General features: G+C 38.3%; 1 protein-coding gene across 3 annotated transcripts in view; it reads right to left on the bottom strand.

Moving 5' to 3' along the window:
* Ptprz1 (protein tyrosine phosphatase receptor type Z1) overlaps positions 1 to 25,102 on the bottom strand; it is a 158,988-nt gene extending 133,886 nt beyond the window's left edge. For all 3 annotated transcript variants that reach the window (XM_042695882.1, XM_042695883.1, XM_042695884.1), the window contains exon 1: positions 24,994 to 25,102. In XM_042695882.1, the coding sequence (XP_042551816.1) occupies positions 24,994 to 25,051 (58 nt within the window). In that variant the 5' untranslated portion in view covers positions 25,052 to 25,102. The remainder of the gene's footprint in view (positions 1 to 24,993) is intronic.
* Between the last annotated feature and the right edge of the window lie 2,134 nt (positions 25,103 to 27,236).

Below are 27,236 nucleotides of genomic sequence, written 5' to 3'. Positions count from 1 at the left end.
GCAGCTACCATCTTAGAACTTACATACAGTTTCTCTTATTTTTCTTATTTAATTTTCCTCATGTATTCTTTCCTCTCTTAATGGTGAAAGATACATCTGATCTTACTTCAGTGACTTTCTTTGAGTGATAGTTTGCCTGGATTTTGTCTGTTATTAGGTGTTTGATATATTTGTATGACTTGAGTATCCAATTGCTTTTAGTTGTGACATCACATTCTTTTACAGAGAAATGTTGGCTACACTTCTGAATTTTATTTCAAAAAGTGCTCACACCAGGTGCTCTTCTGTGTGGGCCTCACGAAACTTGAGAAGTGAACCTATTAGAGTGCTAAAGTAGAAGTCCTGGGGTCACAAATGTCAGGAAATGTCTTTAGTCAAGTTGTCACTGTGAATGTCAGAAAGAAGTAGTTTAGGAGTAATCAGTGTCCTCTACTTTGAATCCAACTTTGAAAGGGAGTGAATTCTGGTTTCCTAGTCCATATTCCCTAGAATCGTGCATGAACTTTGTCCAACAACCCAGGCTGCTACTACTACTGTTGCTGCTGATTGCTCCAGCAAGAAAACCCTATTTTCCACAACCTCTTCCTTCCACCAATGAATACTACTGTCACCCCCTAGGCTGAAGGTGCATTGACCTTCCTTCTGTATTTAGTACATACCAATACAAGAAAAGTTTTCCCAAAGGGTTTGCCAGTCATATCGTTGCTATTCTTGTCATTGTGGCTTTCTTTTGTTAATTTCTGGAGTCCAAGTATATTTCTGAACTCTTTATCTTCCCTGATTTGATTTCGTAACAGAAAGAAAGTAGTTCTCCCAAAGTCATCACTCTATATTATCCACTACTCTTTAATATAAAGTGGTTATTATAAGCTGTAACAAATGTTCAGAAAACCTTTAGAATTGAAGTTATCTATGATGATGTAATCTTTCAATTGTTCATATTTGGGCTTAGGTTTTTTTTTTTTGTCAGTCATGGGGCTTGAACTCTGGGCCTGGATGCTCTACCATTTGAGCTACAGCACCACTTCCAACTCTTTCTGTTTATGTCGTGGTGAAGAATTGAACTCAAGGTCTCATGCATGCAAGGCAAGCACTCTACCACTGAGCCACCTTCCCAGACCCAATATTTGGGCTTAGATTTTATTTTTGCAGTTGTATTTAACATCTCTCTTCCAGAAAACACTTCTATTTCATTTTCTAATCATTGAATAGTGAGAACTTTGCATAATTGCTTGCAAAATCATTTGCCAAATATTTATATATCTTAAAAAATTGGCTAACTTTCTAAAATATAAGCTCTATTTTTACTATTTCACTTGTGAGATGGTAAAACAGTAGACCTGAAATATGATGATGCATTTAAAAAGTAGAAAAAGGGCAAGAGCAGTAAGAAGGTAATAAAACTTAATATGGAATAAAGTAAAGTTGCAACAAGAAAAGTAATGAAATATTACAAAATTCAGTGATTTTAATGATCAATAAAATCAATAAACTTTTAGCAAAACAAAGGATAAATTTCAACTATGAAATTACTGAGATTAATAATTAAATGAGAAGTAGTTATTACTGGCCTGTAACCATCAAACTATAATATAGAATGTTATAAGTAATCTATTCAAAATTTTGTCATGATTCTTGAAAGGGAGCATTATTTTGAAAAAATATAAAAACAGAAATGAATCTGTAAATGTGATGAAATGAGACATAGAAATTATGAGTAATTATGACATGTGTCTGGATTTTGATAGGTGTAACATGTGCATCATCTGTGATATGCATGCTGACTGTGTCAATTGTGAAGTGTGTCATTTTTGGCATGAGTGTTAATTTTGACATGTTTGTGAATCAAGGCATGTGTGTCCATTTTGACATGTGTATCCATTCTGACATACGTGACAATTGTGATGTGTGTCGATTATGCTATATGCATCCATTTTGAAATGTGTGTTGCTTTTGACACGTCAAAGTTTTGACATACATGTGTATCATCTATCACATGAGTATTGAATTTGACATGCATTATCAATTGTAACATGTGTTTCGATCCTGACATATGTGTTTATTGTGATAAGTGTGTCGATTATGGCACATGTTAATTGTAAAGTGTGTCAAATGTACCATATGTGTACATTTCGGCATTTGTGTGATCTGTGACATGTGTCAGCTATGACATGCATGTCTGACATATGTTGAATTTCACACAAATATAAAATCTGACATGGGTGTCAGTTTTGACATGTGTTGTGACGTACCGACTGATGTGTGGACTGATGTTGGAATATGTGTCATTTTAACATGGTGTTGATTTCTGCACCTGTCAGTTGTGACACATGTCGATCTTGACATACATGTCAATTATAACATGTCAATTTGTGACTTGTGTTGGTTCAGACACATGTGTCTGTTGTGACATGAGCAACGACTATGACATGCATGTTGATTTGAAAATGTGTGTCAGCTCTGACATGTGTGCCAATTCTGACATACATGTCAATCTGACATGTGATGGTTTTGGCATGCGTCCTTTTTGATGTGTTGATTCTGGAAGTGTGTCAGTTTTAACATGTGTGTTGATTTTGGAATTTGGGTCAATTGTGGTACATGTGGCATTTGTGACATGTGTGCTGATTCTGGCACATGACAGTTGTGACATGTGTCAATTTTTATACTTGTGTCATTTTGACATGTGTGACTTTGCCACATGTTGATTTCAACATGCATGCCGATTGCTGCATGTGTGTCATTTTTATAGGAGAGCCTATTTTGACATGTGTCACATCTGACATGTGTTGAATTTGACACACGTGTCAATTGTGGCATGTTGATTCTGGTATATGCCCATTGTGACATGTGTCGATGTTTACATGTGTGCTGATTTTGACGTGTCATTTGTGACATATGTGATGATTTTGACACTTGTTTCAGTTATGACACTTGTGTTGATCTTGACACCCATATTGTTTTGGCATGTGTGTCATTTGTGACAGGAGTACAGATTTTCACATGAATCTTGATTTTTGACATGTGTGTTGATGTTGACATGTGTCATGTCTGACATGACTTGAATTTGACACACATGTCAGTTGTGACATTCTTGTTGATTTTGACACATATTTATCTTGACACATTTCAATTTTTACATGTGTCTTGTTTCAAGTGCACCATTTGTGATATGTATTAAAATTTACATGTGTGCTGATTTTGTAATATGTGTCGATTGTTACATGTTTATTCTGACACATTTGTCAATTCTGACAGGTCATTTGTGGTCTATCAATTTTGATATGTGTCAATTGTGACGTGCTGTTCTTGACATGAACATTGATTGTGACTTTTGTGTCAATTGTGATGTGTGTTGATTTTTACATGTGGGCTGATTTTGACACTTGTGAAATACATATGTGTAATTTGTTCCACTTGTAATGTGTGTCATCTGTGACATATCAATTGTGACGAGCATTGATTTTGCTAAGGATGTCATTTGTGACTGCCATTATGACATGTAAACCATATGTAATATACATGTCATGTTTGATGTGTGTGCTATTGGCAACATGCATGGGCATCTCATGTTTCATTTGTGACACAAGTGTCCTTTTTGATATATATGCCAATTATGGCATGTTTGCCATTTGTGACATGCATATCTGTGTCATTTGTGATACATGTCATTTGTGAGGTACAGGTCAACTGTGAAATGCCTGTCAATATGTGACATACAGTTCACTTATGGCATGGGCATCACATGTGGCATGCATGTCACCATGGATGTACTGGTGTTGGTAACATGCATGCCATTCATGACATGTATGTCTTTTATGAAATGCATGTTTGTGACATGTGTGGCATGTCATGTGTCATGTGTGTCGCACCATGGCATACATATCAATTGCCACATGTCTATTATATGCACATCATTTGTGACATGCCATGTTGATCATGATATGAATGTCATGTGTGAGATGTATGTCAATTTTGACATGGGTGTCAATCTTGACATGCCTATGTCACTTATGATATATGTGTCGATTTTGACATTTGAGTTCATAAGTTCTCTAAGAGTTAATTCAAAATGCAATTAAAAATAAGTAAAAAGATAAGAAAATGTAAAGGTAAAAAAAATTAGTGAAGAAAACCTCAGAAACAGAAATGGTTTCCTTTGGTTAAGAAAGGATTTGGAAAGTAAGAGTTGGAAAGGAAGAACAAACTTGAAACAGTTCGTTCCAACATGGTCTACTATATCCATTTTCAGTTTAAACCACACTCAACAGAAAGGAATGATAGCCCCAGCCATTAAAAGAAATTCATTCCTTTTATGAAAATGCTTTTCTCTCTTCTTATGTCATTTTAACTTATAATATTTATGTGAGTAATGCCAGTAATATCTGGAGACCATTCAGTGTTGTGGACTATTTCAGTATAATTCAGTGCAAAAAAACAGGCAGTAATATTTGATGAGGTTTAAAGATTTAGTATTTCTAATTTTACTATCAGATGGAAAAGTTTACCAGTATAAAACTTCTAATTTATTAATGAATTTCTCCAAAGGTATCGTCTTTATTATATACAACTTTTTAATGTATTGTTGTATATGTGAATCCATAATTAGAATCCTTAACACCAGGCATTGATTTTATTTATTACCAAACCTGTTCTCTTGTTTCTAACCGACAGCACAGTGTTTATTTTAGTCTCCTCTCAAGTGGCCTAGTAACTGCAAGCAGAAATACCACAAAAAAACAGTGTAAACTTCAAGAGTAAACAAAGTGGACATAGTGTCTTGTATACCTCATTGTTGCAATAGGTCAACCTCTATCCCTATTTAAACATTGTTTTTTTCCTTCCGCTCCCCAAATTATACCAACATTAAATACAGTGAAAACAGGGGTTATACAGTGGGGGAGGGACATACAAAGCAACAAAAAAAATAATGTGGTACCTTATAAATATGTTAGAAACAATAGCAAGAAAGAAAAAAAACTGGTGTCCTTATCTTGGGGTTCATTTCACTTAACATCATCTTATCTGACCTTTTCTGCTTGCCTAAGACATATACTAGTTATTGCAAATAAGCGATGCTCATGTGATTGTAACCCCTCTGTACAGTATTTTCACAATAAAAAACTTGTTTAAAAAATGGAAAGTTTACAAACCAAATCCTCACTCAAATTTATTCCTCAAAACGCTTTTGTTTTATTCTTTTTTAATTATTTCTTATTAGTAAGTTTTTTTTATGGTGAAAATACCATACACAGGGGTTACAATTACAGGAGCAAAGTAACTAAAATATTTCTTATCAAGCATTGTTGTCTCCTTTTTTGTTTCCCCTTACCATCCCTGCCCTCCCATTCCCTCCCCACCCCCTCCCCATGCCAAAGTTATAAACTTCATTTTTCAACATAACTTCTTGTACATCTCATTGTTGCAATGAATCCACCTGTATCCCTATTTAAACAATCTGTTTTTTTTTTTGTTTTTTTTTTTGTCGGTTATGGGGCTTGAACTCTAGGCTTGAGCGCTGTCCCCTCAGCTCTTCAACTCAAGATGAGCGCTCTAACACTTGAGTTACAGCGCCATTTCCCAAACAATCTGTTTTTTCCCTTCCCCTCTACAAATTATACCAACAACAAATACAGTGAAAACATGGGTTATACCATGGGGGAGGGACATACAAAGAAAGAACAAAGAAATCACCTTATAAATATGTTAGAAACAATAGCAAGAAAGAAAAACCATTTGACTCCTTATCTCAGGGTTCATTTCACTTAACATCAACTTATCTGACTGTTTCTGCTTGTCCCAGATATATACTAGTTATTGCAAATAAGGGAAACCATGGGACCTGTTTCCTTTGGCCTGGCTTACTTCACTTAATATAATTTTTTCCAAGTCTTTCCATTTCCTAACAAATGGGCCAATGTCATTCTTTCTGATGAGGCACAGAATTCCATTGTGTTTATATACCACATTTTCTTGATCCATTCATCTACTGAGGGGCATCTGGGTTGGTTCCATAGCTTAGTTATGGTAAATAACGCTGCAATAAACATAGTTGTGCTGGTAGCTTTAGTATGGTCTTGTTTGTGATCATTTGGGTAAATGCCCAAAAGTGGGATTGCTGGGTCATAGGGGAGCTCTATGTAGAGTCTTTTGAGGAACTTCCATACTACATTCCAAAGTGGTTGAACAAGTTTACACTTCCACCAACAATGCAGTAGGGCTCCCTTCTGTCCATAGTACTCAAAACAGCTTGCTACTGGCACAAGAACAGACCTCAGGACCAATGGAACAGAAATGAAAACCCAGAAATGAACCCACAGGTGTATAGCCATCTAATCTTCGATAAGGGAGCTAAAAACATAGAATGGAAGAAAGACAGCCTCTTCAGTAAATGGTGCTGGCGAAATTGGTTAGTCACTTGTATAAAACTAAAGCTAGATCCTTATATATCACTCTGTACCAGAATCAACTCCAAATGGATCAAAGACCTCAGAGTCAAAGCAGACACTCTGAAAACATTACAGGATGGAATAGGTGAAACCTTAGGGTCTCCTTGGCACAGGCCGAAATTTTCTTAACAGAAACCCAGAAACACAACAAATCAAAGAAAGGTTCGACAAATGGGATTGCATGAATTTACAGAGCTTCTGCATGGCAAAGGACATAACTAGCAAGAAAGCCAACGGATTGGGAGAACAACTTCACTAACGATACAACGGACAAGGGTCTCATATCTAAAATATACTTGGAACTCAAAAAATTAAATCGCCCAACAACAAATCCTCAAAGAAACAACTGCCCCATAAATAAGTGGGCTAAAGACTTAAAGAGAAACTTCTCTGAAGAGGAAAGAAGTATGGCCAATAGACACATGAAGAAATGCTCAACGTTCCTAGCCATAAAAGAAATGCAAATCAAAACAACACTGAGATACCACCTCACTCTAGTTAGAATGTCTATAACCAAGAACTCTAATAACAGATGCTGGAAGGGATGTGGACAGAAGGGGACTCTACTCTTTTAAAATTATTTTTAATAAGTTTTTATTGTGAAAATACTGTACAGAGTGGTTACAGTTACATGAGTAAGCTAATGAGTACATTTTTTATTGTGAAAATACCATACAGAGGGGTTACAATTACATGGGCAAGATAATGAGTACATTTCTTATCAAGCATTGTTGTCTCCTCCTCACATTTCTTATCAAGGATTGTTGCCTCCTCCTTTGTTTTTCCCCTACTATCCCTTCCATCCCACCTCCATAACTACACTCCCCCCCACACCCCCACACACTCTCCCCGCCTAAATTGTAAAGTTGTTTTTTCAACATCGTGTCTTCTACATCTCATTGTTGCAGTGGGTCCACCTGTATCCCTATTTAAACATTTTGTTTTTTCCCTTCTCCTCCTCAAATTATACCAACATCACATACAGTGAAAACAGGGGAAGGACACACAAAGCAACAAAAAAATCTGTCTATGCCCTCTGAATTTGAAGAAGAAATTCCACATTGGAGACTTTGAACATTACAACCTTCTGTAGATATTAGCTAACATTAACTTGGTGGTATTATGTTCACACACACACAAACACACACACACACACACACACACACACACACACACACACACACACAAACTGAACAGGGAAAAAGGAAATTGAATTTCTAGCCTCCTATGATGTGTTAAACTAAAAGGAGCTATGTTTTCTTTCCTACCTCTCATTTTGAAAAGGCAGCCAAAGCTGGAGAATACTGTGTGATTAATACTGTGATTGAATATGACAATTATATACATGCAGCAAGCTGAAGAAAAAAAGTTTCCTAAAGAGGTGGGAAAATGTACAGTTGTGTTTCAGAATGGGAAATATAAATGGAACCCTAAAGGTTTCTATGTGACTAGGAAACAATTAAAAAAAAACACACACCTCAAACCTATTCTGTCTCCTGAATGATCAGCTACATTTATCAAAAGCCAAATGGGTAAAGGAAAAGTCTTTAAGAGAGTCCTCTATGTTAAAATACTTGCTTTATAAGGAATTATTTTGTTATATATATTTAATATGAGAAAAAGTTTTGCTCTTAATTAATGAATTAGTTCAATTTTTATGGAAAATTCAGTAAATAATCATTGAGCTAGAAGATGGGAATACAGAAAACAAGAAAACAGAAAAAAATATACTGTGTTACATAGAATTTATAATTTAATGCATTCCAGATATCACATAATAATAATGCCAGGATCATCAGGATATTAAAAATTCTAGAATAATGGAATAATATTGAAAATTCATATATTAAGACATGACACAAAGACATGAAAATAGAGTGATCTTTATTATTTGTCATGGATGTATATATTATATAATAATTTCTTGGCTAGTTTTGTGCTGCTATAACAAAATACTACAGGCCTGGAATTTTCTTCATTGGCTCTGTGTGTGTGTGTGTGTGTGTGTGTGTGTGTGTGTGTGTGTGAGTGTGTGTGTGTGTGTGTGTATGCGTGTGTGTGAGTGTGTGTGTGTGTGTGTGTGTGTGTGTGTGTGTGCATACATGCTCATGTATGCGCAAGTACCATGCAGCTTTTTTATGATGGCTCTGTATTATAATCTGAAATTTGGTATTAGATTCCTGATTTTTATGTTAACAAGTCATACTTTCATTTTATATTTAATGAAAAGAAAAGATACTCAAAACATAAAAACATAAATTAATGCCTGATAATGAAAGCAAACAATGTTATTAAAATGTATGTCGAGGCTGGGAAGGTGGCTTAGTGGTAGAGTGATTGCCTAGCATGCACGAGGACCTGAGTTTGATTCCTCAGCACTACATATGCAGAAAAAGCCGGAAGTGGTGCAGTGGCTCAAGAGATAGAGCACTAGCCTTGAGCTGAAGATATGTGGGACAGCGCCCAGGCCCAGAGTTCAGGCCCCAAGACCGACCAAAAAAAATTATGTATGTTGTATGTACATATCTATCTATATATCAATCTATCACCTATCTATCAAAGTACTTTCCTAGAAGGAAATGAACAAAAATACCAGAAAACAGTTGTGATTTCTTTTACATTATACATTTTTACTTTTTCTAATTTTCAATGATATGCATATAGTAATTTTTATACTTGAATCAAACAATGTATAATTTTCAGTTTGGAAATATTTGCTTCACATGCTGGAAGTAAATATAACACAATTAAAAGCAAACAGCTTTAATGAAAATAAAAGGGGCATTATCAACATGATTAGACAAATATCATGATATACTTTTATTTTCAGTTTAAAAATGTTTACTACAGCTAGATACTTGTCTTACCATGCCAAAAAGCTTTAAAATAGCATAAGCAAACTGATATTGCAAGTAATGTGATGATGTTCATGGTAAATAATGGAATTATATCTTGATAAATATAAATTAAATGTACTGACAATCAGAAGTTACTATGTTTTATATATACACCAGTTTTTTAAAATTATTATTACATTTTCTGGTTATGTTGCAGGCACTAGAAACATAAATAATACTAATATATTCTAGTACATCATGCTGTGTTTTCCTGAGCATAAAATGGTACAATCTCTACATCTTTCAACAAGTCTCTTAGAATGATGAAATTGCATTAAAATTACCATGTAGCAGTAGGAAGAAGACAACTTAGAACATAAAAACTTAACAGTAATAGGAATATTGTTCTAGTCATATTAAAGGCTTAAGTAATTTTTATAGGAGAAATGAGTGTTCATTGAGATGCCTGTGAATGAAAGTGACAGAAGATGATTTAACCCATAGCACTTAAGAAGGAAGTGTATTGGCTTCTGAAATAGAATTTTTCATACCATGAACATCTGTCTTACGGAACATAAGCTATTTTTACAAAGCTACAATCCTCTACTTTCTCAGTTTTACTTCAAGTGTTCAGTCTGTTCTAATGATGATTATTCCACTTAATTTTCTAGTGCTTCTGCTAATTTTGTTCATTTTTGTTTCCTGAGTGTTTGTTAGGAACATGGTAGATGTTGAGGAGATAACTAAAGAAGTGAATCAAAGTTAGATGTCTCTATTAATTCCAGATTACATTCTTTCAACTTCTATTCTGAGTTTATATGAAGTCTATCTATATGAAGTCTCTATATGAAGTCTCTAGGTCTTTTTTTTTTTTTTTTTTGGTTGGGGCTTTGGGCTTGTCCCTCAAGGTGAGTACTCTACCACTTTGAGCCATAGCACCACTTCTGGTTTTCTGGTGGTTTATTCAAGATAAGAATCTCATGGACTTTTCTGCCTGGGCTGGCTTTGAACCTCAATCCTCAGATCTCAGCCTCCTGAGTAGCTAAAATTACAGGCATGAGCCACCGGCCTCTGGCTTCTCTTGATTCTTTATTGGGACATGAGTAAGCAGAGGTCAACCCTAAAAAAATAATGTATGTTGCTCACAGACTTAGAAATAGGCAGACAACTGATGAATGCTAAAGTATTTTACCACAATATATGGCATAATTGTTAATAATTGGGAACTTAAAGGATGGAAAACAGTCATTACTTTAAGTTTGTGTTATTAAAAATATCCACATATAGCTCTAATATATGTTTTATCTCTGAAGCTATTGATATACTTCCTTCAATTGATACAGTTAAGATTTTAAAGAAATATTCGCCTAAAGTCTTTCAGAGTTAATACTTTGTAAAATATTGCTTAATCAGAATGAATTTTTCTGTATTTTATTTTCTTATTGTCATGGTTATTCAGACTTTTGTTTACAGAAATCTGTAGTATATACAAGACTAGTATATGGTCATTTAGTTTCATCACTACTACGTTGTTTTTATTTATAAACAGAACAGTAACTGCTGTAGTTTTACTGAATTCCCCCCTTACCATAGTAGACTTTTGTGTGTAGTATCATTTATTTTGGACAGTATTCTGCTCTTTTATGCATCATTTCAGGGTCTCTCTAGAGATACTGTGAGTGATGTCTACAGCTCAAAGAGGAAAGAGTGATTCAATACAAAATGCAGTTTTAGAAATCTCTCTCATAGCCAATCCTACAACCAGGACGAGGTATAACTTTGGCATTCTCACACTTTTTCAGACTTTGGCATATCAAGAATACCAGTACTCTTTTCCTAAGGAAAGTAGCTTTCATTTTACAAAACTCTTATGCCGCTTGATATATTTCAAGCATTAGACTCAGAATAAAATGCTGAAAATCCTGTCATTGATAGCCACAGGTAACCCGTGACTGTGAAACACAGTGTTTCTCTAAGCTTGAATCAAACAGGATCTCACATATCTCAGGTCTTGTTCTTGGTTAAAAAGAATAAAAAGAACTAAGAGAAATGCTCTTGGCTGGCCCTGGCTAGAGTGTTGGAGGGATGAAGAGGTGTTAGCAAGAGGGATCCGGTATCGTTTTGTTTCATTAAGATCCTGTCTTGACAGGAAACATAGGGAAAACCTACCCAGTGAAATGGTGCATCCGCTGTGCAGGCCAAAAAGTAGATTCTCCCACCGCTATGTAGAATAAAGAAACTTAATAGTTCTCTTTCTCTCATGTTTCTGGCTACAGTCATCGTTCTTTCCTTCTTCTGCATTCACTATTGTACGCTATTCGAACCACTTAATTTTCTTTCTTAAAACTCTGAATGCAAGAGTAAGAAAAAAATAAAGCTCTTAGGAAGTTGTCCATGATCGTATGCCAATCCAGTTAAAAATCTATATACACTCTTGGACCTGTTGAAATGAGAATGTGATTTGATTGACCCACTTTCACTTTACCTTTTTAAAAATAAGGGGGACTAAATGAACTTGAGGGCGAGTTGAATTCTAATTTCAAATGCTGGAAATGGGATCCCAAGTTCCTTAGTCTGCTAAAGAGTAAGCTAAATGAGTGTGGTGGCAATATTTAATAGTTGCTTGGATAGATTCTTCTGTAAAATCTAGATAGATCCTATTGTATCTACTAGTGGTTGTTTTAGAGGAATGCTATAAATATAAGAGCACTAACTAAATTAGCAGTAGCTGAGTATCTTGAGGAACTCAAATTCTCTCAGAAGATAAAGGTACAGTAACCAATCGCAATATGGCGTGTACCTTGTTCAAAACTGTTAGATGATTATAACACAAGAGACACATGAACCTCTGTGTCCTTCCTAATCATAAAACCTCTATTCTTTTCTCAAATATTTTCATGGTTGGAGACCCTGGCATACCTCTATGGTGTTTCACAAGTAACGCTAGTTGTAGATTCCTTCCTTAGAATTATGGAAACACTGTGGAAAAATAGAAATCCTTCTCTTAGGACACACGTTCCTTAAAGTATCTCATTTCCCATTGCTACACACTAGTAAGTCTTTCCACATTGGAAAGAAAACATTTTATGTCAAATAGTAACTATAGGATGTTCATTGAACTGAGAACATTTTGGCAAGGGAACTGGACGCTAAGGACTTTCTAGGTTAATAGCAAACAGGTGTGTTACGTTTTCATGGCTATGTGTCTATGTGTGTGTTCTGTTGCATACAGTGAAACATTTCATCTATGTGTTCATCAAGCAATATGCAAACATGGGGTGTTTAGGTGAATAAATAACACATATATGATATGTAAAGAAAGCTTTTTAGCTGGGTGCTGGTGGCTCATGCCTGTCATTCTAGCTACTCAGGAGGCTGAGATCTGAGGATCACGGTTCAAAGCCAGACCGGACAGGAAACTCTGTGAGCTTCTTATCTCCATAAACCACTAGAAAACCAGAAGTGGCGCTGTGGCTCAAGTGGTAGAGCACTCGCCTTGAGCTGAAGAGCTGGGGGACAGCGCCCAGGCCCAGAGCTCAAGCCCCACGACTGACTAAAAAAAAGAAAAAAAAGAAGGCTTTTCATTCTTTCTGCTTTAGCCTATAGATTAACTTTTATGAGGTTAATCAGTTGGAACTTCCATTTACAAATCCTAAGTAGGATTATAAATGCATATATTAGTATTTTCATGTTGAAAATGTGAGTTTGTCATATTATATTGTTATAGAATGCAGTAATCAAGCAAAATTTCTTCCATACAAATGGCTCAAATCAACCTCTCCTTGATGACCTACTTTTAGTTATTTTTCTGCAGCAATTCCCCAAACAAATCTCCAGTAGACAAAGTACTATAGTCTATTGACTCTGTCAAAAATCCAGCACTTCTCATGTGTGGATGTTTAAGTAAAAACATACAGAGGCATAATTTAAGAGCAGAAGACCCAATCTGCCTCACGGGCAAAGGGCTCAGAAGTGGTGATTATCAGTGGAGAAATGACTGAATATTTCATCTTTGCTTGTGTGAATACCATTGAATCTTAATGCAATTTCACCTCTTGTGATGATCTCAAAAACTGAAAGATTTCCCCCCAAATTGACAGATGCTACAAGGGTCTAATTTTAAAATGTGAAGAAGTCAAAAAAGGAAGATGTCTTGAAAAGCACCCTCCAGATAAGGAATTGGAAGACTTTCCCATATGCATTTCAGCATGAAGAGGTTGATATATAAATTTGAATAATTTACTGAAAAACATAGAAGCATCTTGTGTTTTCTTGATAAAGCCTGCCAAGAATACTGAATAGCTGAAACGTACAAAAGTCTCAGGAAGAAAAGAATGTGGAGTCACAGGCATGGCAGGCATCTTTGAGTGCTTCTCTGAGGATGCTTGGTGTCCAGATTGTGCTGCATAGTAAAGGATTTCAGGCAGCATGCCCCTGTCAATCTTGGCTAATCAAAGGTAATTTCACTCCTTATGCTTCCTTCACAGGACTTCATTTTGCAGATAGCATTGCTGTTTATGTTCAAAACTCTTCCAAGTAGCTAGAATCATGTGCATATTCATTCTTCAAAATTTTACTGTCGAAAATTTACCTTGGCTGTGGAATGGAAGCTACTTTTCTCCGATATTCAGCCTCAAGTTGTGACAGGCTTAATTCTGCAAATTATATGTCATTTTTCTATCATTAGGTGCTGAAGAGAATACATAAGAAAACTATTTTATCTTATTTATTTTGTCCACGCAGTTCCCTACACAATTATTTTGAATCTTGGAGATAACGAAGCACATTTTAAAGGAGAGATGTAAAACCCAACTGTTACACTTAATTTTTTTTTCTTTTGCTTTTGTTGTCAGTGATGGAGCTTGAACTCAGGGCTTGGTGTTCTCCCTGAGCTCTTTTGCTCAAGGCTAGTACTCTACTCTAGCTCTACTTCTGGTTTTCCGATGGTTAATTGGAGATAAGAATCTCACAGAATTTCCTGCTCAGGCTGGCTCTGAACTTTGATCCTCAGATCTCAGCCTCTCAGCTAGGATTACAGGTGTGAGCCACTAGTGCCCAGAGTACTCAACTTTTTAACAAAATAGCTTGAAATGAGTAATACTGGCTTATCATTTATGAATACAGAAAATAAAAGAGGAGGTTTATATTCACAAATGTTCTTGTTCCAAGAGAAAAAGTGCTTTTTACATGTTCTCAGAGACTGTGTGTGTGTGTGTGTGTGTGTGTGTGTGTGTGTGTGTGTATGTGTGTGTGTGTGGGCACGCGCGCGCACACACACCACTGGACAAAGGACAAACATCCAGGTGAATAAAGGAAATTGTTTTGGGACACATATTTTCTTTAATATTTATTTATTTTTGCAGTTCGAAGTGGAGACTTACTATGTATCCCAGGATGGCCTTGAACTTGCCATTCTCCTGCCTCAGCCAACTGAGTGTTAGGATTGTAGGCACATCTGAGATGGACTCTATGGATTTTCCTGACACTATTAATATGCCCAAAGACGTCTGTGCTAAAATATAATAATTTTCTTGGTATGACTATACTATATCTCTGCTAAAAGGGATCCTCTTAAGCAGCCCAGTGATCTTCCTTTATTGCTACTCAGTATTCTGAAGAATGTGTTCAGAGGAATGTCTAGCTTCGATTCCTATGTAATAACATCACAAAAATGTAGTATTATGGGCTGGGAAGGTGGCTCAGTGGTAGAGCGCTTGCCTTGCATGCCTGAAGTCCTGGGTTCGAATCCTCAGTACTACATAAGCAAAAAGAAAAAAAGCCGGAAGTGGTGCTGTGGCTCAAGTGGTAGAGCGTTAGCCTTGAGCTGAAGAGCTGAGGGACAGCGCCCAGGCCCAGAGTTCAGGCCCCATGACCGGGTCCCCCCCCCTCCAAAAAAAGTAGTATTATTATGTAATAAATAAATAAATAAATAATTTATGCAATAAATAAATGAATAATAAATAATAAATTACTTCTCTCTCCACCACTCTTTTTTTTAAATTTCCAAATTATCACCTTCTGTAATATTGTGTTTGCTGTTTCACATTTTCCTCCTGGATTTTTCCAAAATCCCTTGTGTTCATGGGTACATCTTCACCTCCCAAGGAGAGAAGACATTCCTTGAAGGTCATCCATGCCTCATTCTTCAGACAAAGGCACTGAGCCCCATCAGTTATGCCAACAATTATACCACTTTTATTTATATCATGTGATATGAGTATTTAAGAGTGCTTGTTAAATACGAACATAGCCAAGAAAGAGTAATGAGTGATGTGCATTCTTACTCTGTTCCAATCTACCCTGCATTCCGGTCCCTGATCCTTGTAGAATACTGAAATCTGTTCAAGCAATGTGGCTGTACAAAATGCTTCAATAGTTTTCCATTGTTTAATGGATGACTTTCCATTCAAATTCTTCAGCCATTCGAATCTTACCTGTTAGGAGTTTTTCGAGGACTCCATATATACCCTCCTCTTAGTTCCCTCCTCCAAACGTCACTTTCTGACTCTCCTTCTGTAGGTGCTTTTGTTTCCCTCCCTGATGCCCTTAGTCTCCACAACGATGCTGAAAACCTCGTCTATGCTTCCTACAGGGTCTATATTCAAGGTTGTTTCCTAACCAACCTTCGCAGATATGGATTTAAGACTAAGTATGTCCCCTGCTCAACTCATACTCCCATGTTTTGCAAATTCTGCTTATATATGTACCTTTCTGTATTGTGAAGATTGACAGGCCAGAAAAGGAATCTTTTCTGAGAGCACTATTTATCATAAGAAGATACTCAATAAAGATCTATAACACTGATTTGTCCTTATGTCATCATTACTATTAAGTTTATTAAAGTGGTAATTTGAGCCATTTAAAATAGCACAATATTATCATTTAAATGGCATTACTGTTGCTTCTCAAATGTAGTATAACAAAATAGTCTAGATATAATAAATAATAGAAATTTTATCTCAGACACAGCACATGAAATAAATCCTGAAAAATTTTTTAAAAATGTGTAGTTAAATCTTCTCTATTTCATGGGGAAAAAACAACCTCAGTAACTAATTCTAACAAATTATTCATGAGGAAAGGAATACCATGTATCATTGGCAAAATGAAAGATAGATGTCTGCCTGTGTCCTAAAATGGCCTTATGACTCTTCACATCTCCAAGGATGGTTCACTTATCTTTCTCCACCCACTGAGAGACTTGAACATTTGGACTACCTCCAAGACAGCCTGGTTTCCTAAAGGGTGGCTTGCAAACTATGAGGTCAGCCAGTGTTGTCCATCCTCATCTTCTCCTGTTACTCTGAAACTGAAACTGCCCTAAGAAGGGAAATGGGACGTTTTCCAGGGCCTTGGTCCCACGTCACTGGCTTTGTTTTAGGATAGTGTGAAGGCTGACAATGTCTGAACCTTAAGACAAATAAATTAAGACTAGTAGTATCGTGAGATTGGCCTAGATCTGTGTTTTAAACCCTGCTTGCATTCTGCAATGACTTGGGGAATTTGAAGCACATATCTATGTCAGAGCCCAGTATCTGTACTTTATGATGTAGCTGATCTGATAACCAGGCAGCAGTATGGTTTAGAAGTCATTCAAGTACATTAATGAGCTCAGAGTACCATAACAAAATATCATAGATTCGGAGGCTACAGAAATGGATGTGTGTTTCTCACTTTTCTTGAGGCTAGAAAGTCTAATTTTAAGGGGATGACAGATTTGATTACTGTATGTCTTCTGATGTCTGGTTTGCTGTTATCCTGACTGCTAAGGGCTCACTTCTTGGTTTGCAAATGACTGTTTTCTTGCTATGTGTCTTTATGTTATGCAAAAAGATAGAGCTCTGGTCCCTTCCTTTTCTTTTAGGAGCATCAATCTCATTCATTGCAGCTTGGATCTCATGAGTTATGTATCCCTCAAATGGCCTCATCTCCAAATACCATTGTCTTGACAATTAGAGATTCAACACATGAATGCTGAAGAGGAAGCATGCATTCAGCCCATAACAACAGATAAGTAAGGAATGCATCCAGGATCAAGAACTCCTGGCCAAGGTCAATGGCTGTCACTTTTTCTGAGCACTGAAACAGACACAACAATGATAGCCCACACAACCCCATAGCTCTTATGAAAAACTTTGATTTTACACAACTCATTGTGGTACTTAATACCTGTACACATTCTTTTTTAAAAGAAAATGCGTCAGGATACAGGTAGGTAAAAAGGTAATAACTGAAGTTAGTTTTAGTTGGAGGATAAGACAGAAAAGTATGGCTGATATCTGCTAGTATGTTCTTGGCATGCAATTAGGACTGTGGTTTGACCTTGAACTCTGCATAAAGAAGTCATTTTAGAGAGCATCATCACATGTATCCATACCCCCAGCATTGAATTAAGCAGTTCAGGGAATAGGTTAGTATTGTTAGGTAAATATGTCAGTGCTTTAGGGTTCAAGTAACAAAGAATAATTTAGTCCGTGTTAGTGAGAGTTAAAAAAAAAAACTGGAGTAAGTGCAAAGCATGTAAGCACAGAGAGAAAAGGATAGAATGATTTTCCAAGAAGGAAAAAATACCTGTGGTTCTAGTTATTATTTTCAATAACCTAACAGAACTTCCTTATTTTCCTGCTAATTAATAACTTATTCTTTCCAAATGTATGAAATTCTATTTCCAAGAAAACTGATAAAAAATATTCTCTCTTGTTAATGTGCTTGTAGTTGATTTATGCTTATTGAATAATACCAGAAAGTCCACATACCATTATATTGCATAACTGAGTTTACTTTAATATCTGTGGGCAAGTATCAGCTGGAAAAACAATCAGCCTATTTTAACACAGTAGAAGTTTTTTTTTTTTAAACCAGAAACAGTCGTTATCCATACTTTAAAATTTATGTTAACTACAGAATCCTCCAACTTACATGAAAGTACTTTTATTAATGTAATCATATGGAATCAGTCCCCTCCCTATCAAACTCTTTATTAACTTGCTAAGAAAAATCTGAATCTATCTTAAATTCATGCTCAAGGGAAGAAAAGATAAAAAGGAAATAACATCAGAGTAGGAAAGAGAGGGAGGGGAAAAGGAAGGGGAAAAAATCAAGATGGGGAAGGGAAGTAAAAGGATTGGAAGTTGATTGATGAGGAGAAAATAAGTAGTGATCCTAACAAAGAGTATGTCTTTTCTTTTTCTTTGATTTGTGGAAGAATTTCTAACTCACCCGATTGCTCCATTCCACCTGAATTCAGTGATACACACTAGACACTATGTTGAAAATGAACTATGTAACTTGTGGGGGAGGAGGGATCAGGGACAAAACTGGGAGAAAATGAAGAAAGTGATGACACTGTTCAATAAGAAATGTACTCCTTACCTGAGTTATGTAACTATAATACCTCTGTACATCAACTTTACAATGATTTTTTAAATGGCATTGATAACCTTTAAAAAGTATTTTCTGAACATCTACTGTGAGCAGGACTAAGCTACACGCTGCTTATTTTCTGGGATTAAAGTTAAAATTTAGACAAACCCTAAAAGTACACATATCCACAAGATACAATTGCATGTCCTATGGTTTTAGGATTGTCTTGGTCCATTATTGCTCATAGTCAGTTTAACTAGATAGGATGTATCCAACACCTCAGCTTTCAGCTGACTGAAAACACAATCTTTGCGCTTTCAAGATGCTCCTTTTCCTATTTCTGATTACTCTTAGTCCCATTGACACCCCCATCCCTGCCAACACACACACACACACACACACACACACACACACACACACACACACACACAGAGGTACATTCACAGACTTGGTGTCATGACCTATCCAAGACTCACTTAAGCCATCCATCCAAAATTAAATACTTACTCAAGATCATTCCTGCACAGGGCTTTACTGTTCATGCATAGATAAGAGGTAGGATTTAGGTGACATGCATATCAATTTCTAAGAGAATAAGTGAAGTGAAATTCTGGTGCCAGATGTGGCAATAAAGATGAACAGGTCAAAACTAGTGGCTGACCAAATGATGAATGAAATATGGTCTTTGGCCACAAGGAACTAGACTTTGGTGGGTTATAAAACAGTAAGTTACTAAAGACAACTTGTGGAAAATGTGCAGTGAGACAGACCACTTACTGCCAATCCACCATCTACAAAGACTGCAAAGTGGCCATTAAACTTTCCTCACCCTGTGTAACTCTGTGATGTTTGTATGGTCACCATAACAAGCCAAAAATAACTCCCATTCATCAATGCTGCAAATAATTTTAGTAACAAGACCATTTTGTAGTTGAATGGACTTCTTATGAGTACTATCAATCATTGCTTTTTTTTTTTGATGCTGTCCTAAACCAGATCTGCTTGCAACAGATGCTGTGAGTGATGGGAATACTCTGTATACTATCCCTTATGGTATTCACAGAGATTGGTACACTGACCCCTGAGTGGCTACAGTGCTAAAGGGACTGGATGATTTTAATTTGCTAGATTTTTAAGTTAAAGAGTCACTTAGGTATTGTGCTGCAGAACCAAACAGCATAGTTTTAAAGCCTACGTGTTTTAGGTGGTGCAAGAGGATAAAATACATATTTCCATTAGTGGCTAATATTGTGTGGTACATGTGACTCTAAAGAATTCCAAGTACAGATAAAAACAGATGTTCTTTTGTAACTTAAAATCCTGCTAGGGATTAATTCCAATAAGACATTTAAAGTCAAAGCAAAATTGAAATATAGCTGTCTAGTTTAAGTTGGTGTTTAATTTGATTGGTTGTTTGGTTAACTATTTCTCACTCTGTCTATGTCTCTATGTCTCTCAGTTCTAAAGTTTGAATTCAGGACTTCATGTTTGTTGGATAGGTGCTCTTCTGAGCCATGTCTCCCACCTATCCACCATTAGAATTCCTAATAGAGGGTGAAGTATTTTAAAATATTCAATAGTTAATACATTTAATAATTAAATGAGGTTGGGAAAGACAGTCACAACTACTTGTGGATGGAAAAAAATCTTAAAGACCTGAAGAAGGTCTTCACTGTGGCTATTAGATGAGGTTAGCTAGATGGCAAGCATCTTGAGTATTAGGACTGTACATTCACATGGTGGTTGACTTCTAGTGCCTAGTGCACTGGCGGAGCCATGACAGTGGCCAGAATGTGGCTGTTTGGTACCTGGATCATGGTAGTCTTGACATGACTGTATGAATTTGCCAAAACTTTCAAGATGATGTTGATATATGGCAGCAAATTTTCATGTAAGAAAGGAGGTGTAATGCTTTGAAATTTCAAAAAGGAAAAACGTGTAACATAGAAACATATGGAGAAAGCCACAGAGGATCCCTGCATGAAAGCAACAAGACTGTCAAGTGCAGTATCATGCCTTATGGAAAGCAAATTAGTAAATTCTAAGCAGCAGACTGATCTTCTGGGAAAGAAAAGATGAAAATCTCTCAACCTTTGGGATCAAAAGGATATACGTAGACACAGGCTATGTGTAATGTTAGAAAAATCACTTGGCTTTTCTGCACCCCTTGCTCCCTCTTCTGTGAAACATTTAGACTGAAAACTTCTGCCTTAAAGGTTTTGAGGGAAAAATGAAATGAGAAAACAGGTATATAATGTCAGCACCAGGAGTATGCAAATGTTCAAGTGGTTGGCAGGTAGAAATGAAGTACAAGCTCATCTTGTTAAATCCTTTTGAGGTTCTCTGGTCTCAACTGAGGGGCTCCATTTCCACATTACCACCGGAGAAGTTGGCAAAATAATGGTCAAGTAATGCTGTCATGCTAGATGTAGTTCAAATCTTTTTTGAATGAGGGAGATGGGGAAAATATACTTCATAATATTTGTGTGTGTGTGTGTGTGTGTGTGTGTGTGTGTGTGCGCGTGTGGCAGCCATAGGGCTTGGGCACTGTCTCTGAACTTCTTTTGCTCAAGGCTAGTGCTCTACCACTTGAGCCACAGCTTTGCTTTGAGCTTTTTAAAATTTGATCCTCAGTTCTCAGCCTCCTGAATGACTAGGATTACAGGCATGAGTCACCAGCGCATAGCACACCTCATAAAATTTTAAGCAAGAGTCTTGATCTCTAGTGCAGACATGAGAGCAGAAACGAATTCATCAATGAAATGATTTATCCTGGCAAATTTCCCTGGGTGAAAATAACCACAGTGTGCATAAGAATGAGCACGAACGAAATAAAGAACACTGTTACTCTGCTCGTCAAAATTGTCTAAATTGAGAAGAGCTGGTGGTGGTGGGGAACATGACTATTTTCTATTTGTAGTAATGATCTGGTTTTGGATGATAAACTGGTCAAGCTGAAATTCACAATCTATTGAGTTCCATTAAATCCATATGCAGTATTAATAAGTGAGGTAATAAATTATTGAAGAAGCCTTAAGTATGATCCGTATTTAATGTGGTTCCTAAAGTAATAAGATGTAACTACAGAAGTTGAGAATCTGATTCCGTGCATATTTAGCCAAAATATTTTAAACACTTGAATTTGGTGCATCTTGTAACACTGTAGATCATTTAATACAAGGATCCCCAGTTTACATTAGTGAAAGAAATGATTCCTTCCAAGCTGTGAAAACACCTCACTCTGCTTTGTGACTCATAGTTGGGCCTCCTTACAGGAAAGTCATGGCAGTCTGTCCCTTGTATTACCGCTGTTCAGTGGAGGAAAAAAGGATGTGTTCCAGTCTACATTTTCTAATGATATTTTCTTTTTTTTTGAGGGGGGGGGGGGTCTGGTCGTGGGGCCTGAACTCTGGGCCTGGGCGCTGTCCCTCAGCTCTTCAGCTCAAGCCTAGCGCTCTACCACTTGAGCCACAGCGCCACTTCTGGCTTTTTTTTTCCTTTTTGCTTATGTGCTGAGGAATCGAACCCAGGGCCTCATGCATGCAAGGCAAGCGCTCTACCACTGAGCCACCTTCCCAGCCCCTCTAATGATATTTTCTACCCGTTTAGAATTGCTTGAAAAAAGCAGTTGGTCTGTTCTCCCAATGCAAATAATAAGGATGGGGGCGGAGGAGGCACAAAAGTGACACTACCCTGCCACAGACACTCACAATCACCAACAATGACCACCATGTCAGCAAACTCAACCTGTTCCTGGTTGATGATAAGGACAGTCACCAAAGTGTACCACAGATGTCACCCTTCAAAGCAAGGTTCAGTCAGTCCTCAGACCTCACGGAACACAAGTAAGTGTGTCATGCTCCCTCACGGCTACAAGGAAAATGAGCACAAGAAATAACCACTCAAATAAACAATAATCTCAGCTTTTAAGAAAAAATAATCGAAAAAAAAAAAAAAGAAAAAATAATCGAGAAGAGGCTGAATTTCTCTCTTGTACGTAATATGCCTGCGTTTTCCAAAATATGTTGTGCTAACTTGATGTTGCAAATAACTCCAGGTCAGTCTGTTGTCCAGATGGTAAACAGTGAGAATTACAAAAGTATTTATCACTCAGCCTCAAAACAATAACAACAACAATAACAACAAAGTACATTGGTTCCAATATAGGCTTACGTTCTTCATAATTACAGAGGCTTGGGATAGCCTGAAAACAATAAATTTCTTTCCTTTAAATTTTATATCATTCAAGAGTTAAAAAATAAACCGAATGCTCTGCAAATAAAAATAGGCCAGAAGTAATGTTTTTCTGAGAGAGAAAATTCCCAGATATGAAGCATTTATACATGGAATATTACTCAGCCATATAAAGGAATGAAGTATGGTTATATGCTAAAACATGAATGAACATTAAAAATATGGTAAGTAAATACAACTAGGAAAAAACCTATTACTTGATTATAAGCATCTGTCTATAGTGACAGAAAGTAGGTTATGGTACCCAGAACCTGGTATCAGGGAGATGGAGTATGGGGTTTCATTTGGAGTGGACTAAAGTGCTGTGCAATTAGATAATAGTGATGGTTGTGCAACTGTGGATGTATTGAACATCACTGAACTGTACAATTCCATAAGAAAAATATATATGACATATATTTTTGTATGAATTCTTATCTCTACGTATACGTAACATATTTTATGTAATGTGGCTTTGATGAGGTTTATAAACAATACTTGGTTTGTTTCTCTAACACTGTGAGATTTATTCAAATAATAATTTCAGTATCTAGAAGATCTGGCTTTGTTGGCTACATACATGAATGCAGAAATGTAAATTCAACAGGTGTGTATTTGATGACTTCAAACAGAAGTGTAACCTCCTTTCCAGAATCACCTGTAAAGTCTGGAGTCAACCAGGACAGGACAACAGGTTCTCCTGCAAACTTTACCTAGGCCACCTGCCTTCTCTATGTCACATTAGCTCCACACGCTTTCCACAAGACGTTTAGAATGTCCTATCAATGAAGGTAGTGGGCAATTATCACCATGTTTGTGATACAATTCCCTGTGGTTGTAACTTGAAAATAATTTCTGCTTGTACAGGCCACTGTTCCATGCGAGGTCCCATGCATCAAAACGCGGGTTGAATACGTTATTATGAGCTAAATACAAACTTAGCAGGGTTATTCTCACTGCAAAGAGCGAAACACTTATACTGAGGCACCTTTCTCATCACTAGGTTCATGTCTCCAAAGCATACACTGCTTCCCATTCAAATTGAAAAGCTTTAGGGAAGAAAAGAGCCATTTCTTCCTTAAAATGCAAAAAGAAAAAAATGTCTTTCCATCCTTCTGAAGAAAAAAAAAAAAAAACCAACAACCAAACAACTGTGGGAGGCTTGAAATCTGTGTTGCAGGTGAATACTCAAAGTGGCTACTTCAGAACGCAAAGCCAGTTTTAAATGTGTAACCCTGGAAGGTGCTAGACAAAAGCGGAGCCACTGAACAAATACATCAACCTGCTGCTGCGGGTCGACTCTCGCAGCAGGAGCAGAAAGAATATTGATAGAGGTTCTGATGGAAATGTGTGTGTGTGTGTGTGTGTGTGTGTGTGTGTGTGTGTGTGTGTGTGTGTGTGTGTGCGCGAGAGACTGCCTGGACTTGAATGAATAAACTAAAAGTACAAAAAGAAATAAAAAAATAAAAACCACAACCAACACTGGAAAGTCAGGGCGCTGCTTGTTGTGGCTAGAACTACCTTTCAGGTGTCCGTGTGCAATTCATTCGCGTCAGACACGTGTGTTCCGACTTAAACCCCTAAGGCAATACTCCTGGCTTCAAAACGAGCAGAAAACAAACAAACAAACAAAAACCGAAAGCCCTCAGTACAACAGGGAGCCCCCTCCTCTCGACGGTATCTGGTTATTTACTGATCGTCTCCTGTACATCTAAAAAGGCTGCTTTTACACACTTTGCCCAAGACTAAAAAAGGCAAGCGGTCGGTGTGTGGTTGGGGCTGGGGGGGAGGGAGTCAGGCATTCTCCCTTTGAACCGTCTCTCCAGCGAGATCCGGGGCACGGATCCCCTCGGGGCAGAGGGGACGCGGTGACTCTGGCGTTGGGGAGAGGGCGCGGAACCATCCCTCCCCAAGCCGCTCACACCCGTCGGGACGGCCGCCCCGTCGGATGCGGGATCCGAGGTGGCGGTTCCCCTCACACACACACACACCCCACTTTTCCACCTTGCTCTTGATGGCGGCGTCTGCCAGCAGCAAAGAGGAAGAAAGACCACCCCAGACGCTCCCCGCGGACCCCGGAGGGGAAACCCCAGCGAGGTGTCATCACTCACCCAGGCGGCAAACGCACAGCAGCTGGAGGCCGGCGAGGAAGCGCTTTAGGGTTAGCATGGCCGGGCGGCCCGGGGTCCCCTCGCCGCGCGGGTGGGCAGGGAGGGGGCGCGCAGGACGGATCCTTGTGTGTATTTATTTAAATCCTCCAGCGTACAGATTGGAGTGAGATCGCGCGTGTGTGTGAGCGAGCGAGCGAAAGAAAGAGAGATAGGAGAGAGAGCGGAGGAGAGAGGGAGAGACTGAGAGCGCTCAGAGGGTCGGAGGACAGCGGGCTGCGCGCGGCGCGGGGACCCGGGCGCACGCCGGCGGGCCGGAGTTGGAGTCCTCCGCGGGCTGCGGCGGCCGCGGTCTGAGCGCTCGGAGAGCAGCGGTGCCGAGCGCAGCGGAGCCGAGCGCGGGTGCGCGCTCCGGCCGGCCCGTGCGCGCCGCGGCGCCGGCGGGGGCGGGGGCGCGGGATCGCGCGCCGTTGGGAGCGAGCCCGCGGAGGATCGGGGACGCGCGGGGGGGTGGGGGAGGAAGGGAGGGGGCGCGGAGGCCACTCAGGGTCCCAGCGCTGGCAAGTCCCGCCACACAGTCCTCCCTGTGCCTGCCTGAGGGTGGTTTCTCTACCCTGGAGTGAGTGGACCCACTGGGATTTTAGAATCTTCCTGGGGAAAAATATCTCTTCATTAAGACCCTTTTGTCCCTTTGAGAAGAGAAGAGGGACCCCAGATCCCTATGGTCCCGCACAGAGATTGACCTCTGGGAATGTCTATTTTTCATTTTATTATGATTCGTTTGCAGATGCTAAATGGGTACAATCTCAAGGTGCTAACCCAGTAAACTGGGTCTTTTTCCCCTTCTCTACCCATGTTCCCAGGAACTCAAGCCGTTCCAGAGCCCATTTTGTCAGGGTAGTTGACTCCAGATCGCCTGCGAGCCCCTGACCACGCAGACGCTGCCCCTTCCCTAGACTCTGATCGAACTGTCCCGCTGCGCTGGTCTTGTGTCAGAACTCCCCACGTCCCTCCTTGCTGTGGGAGGCTCTTCACTGGGGGAAGGGTAGATGTCTAACCAATTAAAGGGTACACAAAACCAAATATGACATACGCCTTCACATGCTTGTTTCTCCGGTGATGATTTTGCTATTAGACTTCAAGTACCTTGGTGCTAGGAGTTTATTTTAGCATTAGAACCGTAGCTCCTTGCACTGTGTGTGTGTGTGTGTGTGTGTGTGTGTGTGTGTGTGTGTGTGTGTGTGTGTGTTACAATTGATGTTCCTTAAAGGGTTGCTGAAATAACTGGAAGCTCCAAGGAAATAATGCGAATGTAACTGGTGATATCCCCCAAGACTCTACATAGTCCCAGTCATGAAAAATCATGGGATTTTCATTTCTATGAAATACATGAACTGCCTGACATTTTCTACTTATAAAGGTGCCTTTCGAAAAATCTAATTGATTTAAGGCTAAGGCTCAGTTCTGAAATTATCTTTAATAAAAGTTTAATGTAGTTATCTGTACCGTATGTCCTGTTCTTCTCTCTAAAACAATGTTTTAGCTTTATAAAATCTAAAGACTACTTCCTGCACACTGAATCGAGTCGTTGGTACTCTGGAGCTGTTACTACCAGTTCGACTGTAGTCATAGAATAACAGATTTTGTAACTCTTTAGGGATGTGTGTGCACAAATAGAAATCATTGTTAAAAGAGTTCACCCTTGGTCTTATTCTTCCCATGATAGATAGATAGATAGATAGATAGATAGATAGATAGATAGATAGATAGATAGATACATGTAGATATGTGACATTGCAAGAAAATCTAGTAGGATTGATGGTTAGCTATGTAAATTTCCACATGGAATGACCTTTTTTCAGAGCCATTTTTGTTAGCATAGTGTGATGTGTACATAAATTAGAAATGCACTGAGAATTTAGAGAAAGTGTTCATTGAATGTGGACTGAAATAGGCAGGGAGGTTTCCTAGAGATGTGTACTTATGCAAGAAGGACTGACTAGCAGGAGAATTGGTGGTGTTAAACAGGGTGGGGACAAGAATGAAAGAGCGGATGTCATATGCTATTTTAAAAACTGTGTGAAATAAATTCGAGCAGATGGAGAACATCTTGAGAATGGCAATCACTGACTTTCTAGTGGAGCATCTTGTATTGCACTCCTAAGCAGCGTCCCTAAAACACAAATGCTCTGGGACCCACAAAACACTTCAAAGAACTTCAATGATTTCAGAGGCGATGCTTGCCC

Source organism: Dipodomys spectabilis, unplaced genomic scaffold (assembly GCF_019054845.1).
Source record: "Dipodomys spectabilis isolate Male_0828 unplaced genomic scaffold, ASM1905484v1 ptg000197l, whole genome shotgun sequence".
Taxonomy (NCBI): Eukaryota; Metazoa; Chordata; class Mammalia; order Rodentia; family Heteromyidae; genus Dipodomys; species Dipodomys spectabilis.
Note: the sequence above shows the minus strand (reverse complement) of the source record. Positions and strands in the feature narration are given on the sequence as shown.